Raw genomic sequence first — 9,294 nt, 5'->3', positions numbered from 1 at the left:
TTGTTTGAGACCCCGTTTCTATCCCCGTTCTAAAATCCCACTTTCTAAAAATCACGAACTCCCTCCTCTTCTCTTAGATTATGTATTAGAATTCCACTAAATTGGAGCGTCGAGCGATAGAGAAAGCGAACAACATATTGATGTCTGAATTTGCCACTCCACTGATTTGGAGCTTCTTTACTATAGTGATCCTTTAGAAAACCTAGCCATACATTGCTCGGTTGCCACCGCCACCCACTCAAACCTTGGAAACCGTAGCTATAGCTTGCTGATTCGCAACCACCAACTCCAATTCGTTGCCACCAACTCCAAATCGTAGCTGTAAATGAAATAGAATTCGAAGCGTCGAGCGTTACGACTAGGAGAAGATGAAGTTCTCGAACGGAGAAACAAACAAAACAACAAGTTTTCCTATCCTATGTGTAGAAATGTAAGGTTTGACGGATGTTAGTCAAATGTTAGTATGATATTTTAAATACCCCAAATTTTTACGATATTTTACCCTTACTTTAATAACTAAAAATCTAAAATGACCTTTTCAACACCATATAAACAAATCACACAGGGTTCATCTAATATGACATATTAGTAAATACTTGTTAATATGTCATATTAACAAGTTCCGTTTATATGGGGTTAGAAAGGTCATTTCAGTTATTAACAGCTCCGGTAAGAATAATTGGTACGCCGTGCCTCTTTCTACAAGTTTTCTACTACAGCTACACCTTTTCTTCAGAAAACCGTTCCAACCTCAAAGCAAAAATGCCAAGCGAAAAAACGCCAATGGAGGAGAAAGCAAAGCGTCAGTTCTTCCCATCTATGGATTCTCGAATGCAGCGCTACAAATTTGTTTGGAGAGTTTTAATGGTTGTCAACTTAGGTTTTGGAGGTCACTTTCTTTCTCTCTCTTCCCTTTATTGCATTTTTTTTGCTATTAATCTCAACTTTTCTGCTCTAATTTGCTGATTTTGTACTACATTTTTTCAATTCCATTGCTTAATTTCTTGTTATTTCTTCTGATTATTGCAATTTTAATCGCATTTTTATTGCCCCAATTTGGATATTTGTATGTTTAGTGCCTGAGATACTTCGAAATGGGTAATGGAATCAGAAAGAGGATTCTGTTTATAATTTATGCCTAGTTTTTTTTAGGGTTTTCTGGTGTTTAGTGTGATTTTCTTGGGTTTAGGGAAACATGGGAATGAGATTTTTATAGTGGGTTTGTGTTAGAAGGGTTTAATTTGCTACATTGATGAACTGAAGAACTGGAAAAGAGGAGAGAATAGGAAAATTAGGGTATGGGTTGAATTTGAAGTTAGATAGTTTAGAATGTATATGAATCCGAGGAACGGGTTAATCTCATATTGTCTTCAAGATTACTTTTGAACCAGTTAGGGTCTGAATCTTTAACATGAATGTTTAATAGCGAGAATTCTAATGTTCTTTGATTCAGCGGCTGGGTAGTTATAGCTAGAATTAATATGATTTGCATTGATGAGTGTATTGATTTCATAATCTAATGGTGGAGGCCGGAGAGTTGATTTTATCGATAGAAACTTTTATGTAAACGTTGGTGTTACGTTATTGCTGAGTTCTATAAGGATAATTCTCTTTTATGTATGGTAGAGAAGAAAAGGATCCAAGATTGAGGTAGTCGATTCTTACTAGGCATGCATTTGTGGAGAATGTGCAGGGGAATGTGAAAACCTGAGCTGAGTCATTACCCAACATTAATTAGCATTTTTGTTACTACTTCCATTGACGAGTTAATAGATTGATGACCAATGTTGTTGAAGTCAAGAATCTTGCATTTTCAACTTCTAACATAAGGCGGAGGGATAGGGAAAGATGAAAATATGATTGCTCAACTTTTGTTGCTTGTTAATTTGTTGCTCATGAGTTGATCATTTAAGCCTTAACTGCTTTTGATTTTCATGCTGGTTAAGGGCTTGCAAGCAGGGTTATAAGTCCTTACAAATTGTGAGAGTAAAATTTGGTTGAAGTCTTTAAAGAGCTACCTAACATGGTTAGCTTTTTATAATGCTTGTAATATTGTGTTGTGACAGCTTTATCTTGTTCTAGCTGTCCAGTGATGAACTTTTCACCAGAAACCTTTGTGCCTGACTATATAGTAGTTTGATGATCCTCTATGACTTGATTTTGATTTAATATATGACTTGTAACCGTTGTAAGTGTCATCAATGATTTCTGCTTTACATAACTTATAGGAGCGGTTGTGTCACCAATTGTTTCAACAACATCTACAAGTATAGATGTTGAGAAGATAGTCTTACCTGTCCATTCAAGATGTTTCTTCTTTGATCCAATACCTTTGCCCATTTCAAAGATCTTTATTGATAAATCCAGTAGTTCAAACTGATTTGATTTGGTCATTATTTTATCTGGAGATTCTGGACCAAAGTGCTCGTACCTGGCTTGTGGATATCGAGATAAATGGCATTCAAAACAAGCAGTCTAGACTGCCACTATTGCTTAGTCCTTGTCCAAAAAGCAGTTTGCACTTAAATAAATTAACATCATAGATCAGACAATTCCTATCTGATTCCAATTCCTGGAAATATTATTTTTGCCTATCTCCAGCCCTCATTGCCCTTGCTCCCCTTCTTTTTTGGTGCATGTTATGTTTGGTGCAATTATGAAAGAATTCATTTGTGAAGTGAATTCATCAAGTTAGGCTTTGAACTATGAGTTTGATCAATTGTCACTTATAAGACAAACCCAACGTTGCAGCTTATATTTTTGGAATGTCAAAAAAGAAAGATGGAAGTTCGAAAAGTGAAAAGCATGAAGAAGCTCGGCCTCCTGCTACAAGTGCACCAACAGTCACTTCTGTGGAGAAGCCAGAATATGCAACAGCAACCCCAACTGCAGAGCTTGCACTTCCTGCACAGACAAGTGAACCGGAAGTTAATTTTTATGGGCAGCCAATTGTACCAGCAACACCAGCTGCAGTGGATGTACTTTCTACTGATGAAAGTGTGGAGCCAGAATATCCACCTGTTACCCCGATTGCAGAGCTTGTGAAGGTGCATGAGCCAATTACTGAGGATCAGCAACGAGAGATCTTCAAGTGGATACTGGATGAGAAAAGAAAGGTCAAACCCAGGAGTAGAGATGAAAAGAAGCAAATAGATGAAGAAAAGGCCATGCTCAAGCAGTTTATACGAGGAAAATCAAACCCTTCCCTTTAGCCTCCTCCTTAAGAGAACGTCACATTTATCCTTTGAACCTGATTTTTTGGATCCTGCAACATGTCTAACTTCAGGAGATAGTATCTCAGAGATGTGAGCCAGTTTTTTTGGGTGCTCCATTTAGTGTTTTGAGGGCTCTCTAGGGGTATATATACATGAAATCATGCCTACACTTTTGAGAAGGAATTGACTGCGCTTTAGATCTAGCATATTTTTACACTGAAAATCTGGTCATTTGTAAGATGGAAAAATGCTCAAGTGATGAAGCTCATGGAAAGAACGTTCAATATCATGAAAGCTGTGTACAGCTCGGCTATAGGGCTTGTGCTGAGTTTGATGATTATGAAGTTTTCTTCATATGTTGTTCCCTCCATGTTTGGTGACTGACATTCATCAGATTCCCTTATTTTTTGAAATCCTGAAGTTTAACTTAAGGAAAGAGTGTTAAATTACCTGACCAACCTGTCAACATTTCCCTTTACCCGTCTTCTAGATTGGTTCCTTCATTGTACCCTAAAACACTATTTTGACATAAAGCAGATTAACTTGTCGACATTTGAAGGAATGAAAATTCACCACATGCCTTTAAGGTTTCAATTGACACTTGCATGTGTTGTTTGAGAAGGTTAGATTTCAAGAAGCTTGCAATAAAAAACAAATTGGTTTCAGAAATCTACAAGAAAACTCTTGACATAGTTGTGTTTACATATGAATGTCTTCTATCGTTACTTAAATGAAGTATGTTGTTTGCAGCCCATACAGCTATAGGAGGGTTGTACATCTATGGTTATTTGTCACCATGGATGATTCTGCAGTGATAGTAGTCCATGACAGGCGCCCTCGGCTCAAACAATTGAGCCCCATTTCATGTGTTTATATGGAGATGTTTCTATTGGGTGAAATTTTGGACTTGGGTAATTTTTAGTGTTCACATTGGCTCCACTGTTATCCTAGTTGTAGAAAGAGCTTTAGGTAAAACGCTTTGGAAACAATAATTGATAGATTTTAAACCACAATTAAATGATTACAATGATGAAGCAAGCAATAATCAGTCATCACCCACTAAACTTTTGTTTAATTGAACCACTCAATTGTTTGAATTTATAATCTCGGTCAGGATTTTATGTTAAAATTTTTTAAAATTATACTATCAAAATGACAATCAGTTCAGAACACAGAGATTATAATAGACACTAAGATAACCCGCCGGGCAGCCATTAGGACATTTAGGAGTATGACATCACAGTTTTTTCAACTTTCTTTTTGCTTGAATGGCCTTAATGTATCCTCTTTTGCAGGAACTTCTTGAACCAGAGAGCAGAAAGTTTAGGGTATCGTTTTAGCCCGTCTTTGTAGTCCACATAGTTGATCCCAAATCGGACAGTATAACCGGAGTACCATTCAAAGTTGTCCAACAATGACCAAGCAAAATAGCCCTTCACATTAACACCTTCCCTACAATCCAAAATCACTGCAATCAATCACTAGATTCTACAAGAACAAGTAGGTGCCAATGCAATTATTATCTTTGAGGGAACTATCAGTAATGATAATAATTGCATTGGCACCTATGTAAGGCCTAAGGGATTCCTTTGTTCTTTAATGAGTTAAGCCTAGAGCTGAACATAGGAAAATCACACTTTGAGCTGGAAAAAAGTTGGCCTCAGTCTAGACCGAACATAACACCCCTTAAAAAATGGATAGATTGAGATTGAATCTAGTTAAACTCGTGATTTCGTGAACTCTAAAGAGTTGGATGTAGAGTGAACGATTCTACGAGTATCATTTATCAGAAAATTAAACATGTTCATTGTAGAATGAAATCATCTCTATCCCTCTATCAAGAAATAATTCAAATCACTTACTTAATTGCAAGATTTAAGAAAGCAAGATGATCATGGTGGTATTGCACCCTCATTTTATCACTACGTGCTTCCTCAAGTGACAAACTGTTATTGTTAGCCTCGTCAACACCTGCAAAAAGAGGAGGCGACAGTTTTGAGTATGATCATTTAAATTTCTGCCGCACACTTGAGTTATAGAGAAAGAAAAGGTGCAATATAATAGTGCTCAACCCACCATTCTCTGTTATATAAACCAAAGGGTTGTTATATTTTCTCTTCACATACAGCAAAAGATCTCGAATTCCTCGTGGATAAACATACAGCCAATCTGAACCAGCCTGCAGAATGAGAAGGGCAAAATGAACAATGTTACGGAGTACTACCCTTTAAGTCAAGGAAACAACCCTTTTGGGGGGCATCCCGGACCAAGAACTAGGATCAGGTATGATACTTGAGATTTAAACGAAAAAAAACTTGTATAATTCATAAATAAGAAATTTCGAGGTAATGAGGAATCACTCGTATACCTTTGGACCAATTGGAATTCCATTTCGCTTCACTGCAAGGAAACAACCCATTATTACTCGTAGTAAAAAGTAAAAACCAGCAAAAGCTTCGTGATTACTTAGCAATTCCTGAAAAATGTAACGAGTTTTTCTTGATTTATGTAGGAGGTACATCAGAACATTCTGTAAGACTATAAACATACCTGTTTGTCTGACAATAGGATCAGTGATGTAAGAGGGTTTTGCCTGCTTCAGGTCAGGAGAATAAGCTGCATAGTTAGCAGTGTAATAATTCAAACCCAGAAAATCAAAGGATCCATTCACCATCCTAGACTGCTCGGCAGAAAATTTAGGCAACCGGCCTTTTACAAGGGACTGCATGGTATGTGGATATTCACCTTTCGTGATTGGATCCATAAACCTGTATGCAACCTTTCCAATATGAGATCCCATTTCTATGTCAAATAAAGATAGATTATGTCCTAGTATGATATATAATAGAACAAGATCAAATTGAAATGGGTGCTGAAAAATGTAGATTCAGTGAAGGACCCAAGTTTTAATAGATACACAGCTCACCATCCAAACATGAAGTCAAGTGATCTCATTGCTGCAAACTGATGGCGTTGTACTTCAAACAGTGGAACAAACCAAGTTACCACTAGAGTAATACCGATTACACCCTTTTGAGAAACCTGTGTTCATAAGTCATAACAGGGTAATCAGATAACAGGTCAGTGAATTTTTCTTTGTTCATGTGACAAAATGTTGTTGATCATGCTAAGATACATTATTTTGAAGCGATTTAAAAATGCAAGGACAGTTAGATAGTTATACAAGTCCAATAAGCTGAAATGCAAAATACTAAGTGCTACTGATCAATCAAGTCATTTATGAAACTGCACAACTAAAAAAGTTATGACTTACAGGACATATTTAATGTAAAGTTGGCTTATATCAAAGAAGTTTATAAACCTGATATTTACGCCTATACAAATCCACTGCTGCTGCATGAGCAAGAAGTTGGTGATGAGTAACCAAGTACGGTTCAGTAGATGAATCTCCACCAGTACAGTTAAGCTGTTGCCATTTTGAACATCGGCCAGGAGCCAAAACCCCATACGCATACCCACCATTACTATAGGTCCAAGGTTCATTCAATGTAATCCAATGCTTCACTTTGTTACCAAATTCCCTGAAGCAAACATTTGCATAATCCCTAAAATCATCCCTGCAAGATTGTGACAAGGATTGAAATTTTCGTTCTTTAAATGTTGAATTTCTTAGCTAATGTATGGGAAAAGCTGAACATATATGGCTTGGGCATAGGTATATAAAATCCTATCCTTTTTGTCTGTAAGTTGTCCAAAGGTAGAAATCAATCATGCCAGGCCACTCAGAAAATAACTTACACGATATAAGGACTGAGGAAACCACCATACTCGTCTTCCAATGCTTGTGGGAGATCCCAATGGAAGAGAGTCACATAGGGTTTTATACCTACCAATACAAAAAATATAATCAGCAGTATTGCAAAAAAGATCAGCTTATTAATTACAGCACAAGATTTACACTACAGTGAAAGAGAGCTTTGAAAAAAGATTTGAGGTATGAATTCTTTCACCATTCGCTATTAGCTCATCAATAAGGTTGTGATAGTATGCTAATCCTTTCTGGTTCACGCCTCTGCGTGATTTTCCATCTGTTCAGTCATCAGATTATGCAGCTCAGAATGAAAAATCTGTAGGAATGTATGATACACATGATTTGGAAATCAAATCAAGAAAAGGGTGTGATACATTACGTACAAGGTAAAATCCGTGACCAAGAAATTGAAAATCTATAGGCATCTAATCCCATTTGCTTCAGGATTTTTACATCCTCCTACAAAATAGCCATTTGCTTCATGATATTAACACATTTATTAATAGCCATTTGCTTCATTATCTAAGTTGAGCAACACTCGAAGCTACCTTATAGCGATGGTATGAGTCTATAGCCACATCACCGTTACTTTGATCTTTGATCTTATCTGCACAATGAATATACATTAATCAACAACATTTTAGATTACATAGGATTTTACACAAAGCATTCTTCTTATCTCTTCTAGTTAACAAATAAAGACCAGGACAACAATTCAACTATGCTAATAACTAAACAAAACATGTACTACCTCCGTTACAGTGCAACGATTTGACATAAAACAGAGAGGGAAAATGTCTAATTGTTGCATATAACTTGTAACGGAGGTAGTATAAAGATTGGATCGATGTAGAACAAAAGCAATCGAATGCTAAAAAGGGACACAACATAAAACCTGGAAATTTATGAGTGAAAGTGTCCCATATACTCAAGCCTTTACCATCTAAATGAGCTGCACCTTCATACTGTTAAAGAAAAACAGGTCTCAAACACAATTATTATTTATCTTTCAATATTTTCCACAATGTAATAAGTTTTCATGACATTCATACTGTTTATAGAGAAAGAGATGTAGCTCTAACTCACCTGATACGACGATGAAGCACTCCCGAAAACAAAACCTGCAGGAAAACTGCTCCTGTTGAGTGCACCAATCCCATAATCGGCTCGAATGACATCGATATCAAGGGCACCATTGGAGTGTCCAAGCATAAAAAGGACGAGTACCAGTAGTTGGACAAGGAAAACATGTGATTGAACATCTACTCTCATGATTATACACTTGAATTAATGCCTAAGTTTTTATTCCCTTGTTAATGTTGCCTTCTTATACAGTTATGTGCATGCAGTAAAAGTTGAACATAAACAAACTAATGTTACAAAAAAACATTTGTTACTTGCATTATTGAAAATGCATATACCACTTTATTTATAACAAACTTTTTTCCAATAACACAAGTATCTCATTAATTCTGTATAAAATCTCTTGAAATGATCCCCTTTTAATTGCTAAAGAACATAAGAGTAGCCCCCTTTACTGTTGTACATTGTAAGTTGTAACCTTTCGTACATTATGAATGACAGGCTAATAATTGGCATTTTGAAGTAAACTATTGATGTATATTACACGTTTCGAAAAGAAAAAAAAAAAAAAAAACTCCCTCCGTCCTTAAATTACATTCCTGGTTTCTATTTGGGTATTCTAAAATTACATTCCTCCTTTTCTTTTTTTTTTTTTTCTTTTTTTTTTTCAAATATCCCAATTAACCCTCTTTTTCTGTTGTATATTTAATGCTTTCTCACTCTTTATATCCTAATCTCATTCTTATTGAGGAACTAGAAATGGAGGAAAGTTATGCATTTACTAATGCATAAAATTGATTAAAATATTAGGAAAATTTGCAAATTGCAGCCATTTAAAGTTCGTATTTTGCAAATTGCAGCCATTTAAATTTTTTTTTGCAAATTGCAGCCCAAAAGTTCGTATAAATTGTAAATTGCAGCTCGATTCAATTTTTTCATCGGTTTACAAGTTGAAAAATCTTCGGTACAGGTTTTAGGGGTCATTTTAGCACTTAAGGACCGAATTGAGCTCGGAATTAGCAAAAAAATAACGTAAGTATCTCGTTTTACATAACAAAATTGTATCGATTTGTGGGAAACTGTAAATATGAGACACTTACGTTATTTTTTTGCTAATTCCGAGCTCAATTCGGGACCCTAAGGGCTTAAATGACCCCTAAAACCTTAACTGAAAATTTTTCAACATGTAAACCGATGAAAAATTAAATCGGGCTGCAATTTACA

General features: G+C 35.9%; 2 protein-coding genes across 2 annotated transcripts; one reads left to right on the top strand and one right to left on the bottom strand.

The window, feature by feature from the left end:
- Positions 1 to 731: 731 nt before the first annotated feature.
- On the top strand, positions 732 to 3,693 carry LOC145634591 (uncharacterized). The gene is made up of 2 exons (XM_081686009.1): positions 732 to 889; positions 2,752 to 3,693. The coding sequence occupies exons 1-2, from the start codon at positions 763 to 765 to the stop codon at positions 3,210 to 3,212; spliced, it is 588 nt and encodes a 195-aa protein (XP_081542135.1). The 5' UTR covers positions 732 to 762; the 3' UTR covers positions 3,213 to 3,693.
- A 677-nt stretch (positions 3,694 to 4,370) lies between these two features.
- LOC145635855 (beta-glucosidase 12-like) lies at positions 4,371 to 8,259 on the bottom strand. The gene is made up of 13 exons (XM_081687225.1): positions 8,074 to 8,259; positions 7,883 to 7,952; positions 7,536 to 7,594; positions 7,371 to 7,446; positions 7,187 to 7,264; positions 6,975 to 7,062; positions 6,538 to 6,793; positions 6,142 to 6,257; positions 5,766 to 5,983; positions 5,584 to 5,615; positions 5,292 to 5,394; positions 5,078 to 5,186; positions 4,371 to 4,667 (listed from the first exon to the last, which is right to left on the bottom strand). The coding sequence occupies exons 1-13, from the start codon at positions 8,257 to 8,259 to the stop codon at positions 4,490 to 4,492; spliced, it is 1,569 nt and encodes a 522-aa protein (XP_081543351.1). The 3' UTR covers positions 4,371 to 4,489.
- Positions 8,260 to 9,294: the final 1,035 nt, after the last annotated feature.

Source organism: Chenopodium album, chromosome 6 (assembly GCF_948465745.1).
Source record: "Chenopodium album chromosome 6, dcCheAlbu1.1, whole genome shotgun sequence".
Lineage (NCBI taxonomy): Eukaryota > Viridiplantae > Streptophyta > Magnoliopsida > Caryophyllales > Amaranthaceae > Chenopodium > Chenopodium album.
This window is presented reverse-complemented; position numbering and strand designations above follow the sequence as displayed.

Excerpts from the sequence above, each read along its gene's own strand:
- LOC145634591 (XM_081686009.1), top strand. The coding sequence starts at position 763 with ATGCCAAGCGAAAAAACGCCAATGGAGGAGAAAGCAAAGCGTCAGTTC. Across the intron at positions 890-2,751 it reads TGTCAACTTAGGTTTTGGAG|CTTATATTTTTGGAATGTCA; the intron begins GTCACTTTCTTT and ends CCAACGTTGCAG.
- LOC145635855 (XM_081687225.1), bottom strand. The coding sequence starts at position 8,259 with ATGAGAGTAGATGTTCAATCACATGTTTTCCTTGTCCAACTACTGGTA. Across the intron at positions 7,063-7,186 it reads TGATGAGCTAATAGCGAATG|GTATAAAACCCTATGTGACT; the intron begins GTGAAAGAATTC and ends TTGTATTGGTAG. Across the intron at positions 5,984-6,141 it reads CTTGACTTCATGTTTGGATG|GTTTATGGATCCAATCACGA; the intron begins GTGAGCTGTGTA and ends GGTTGCATACAG.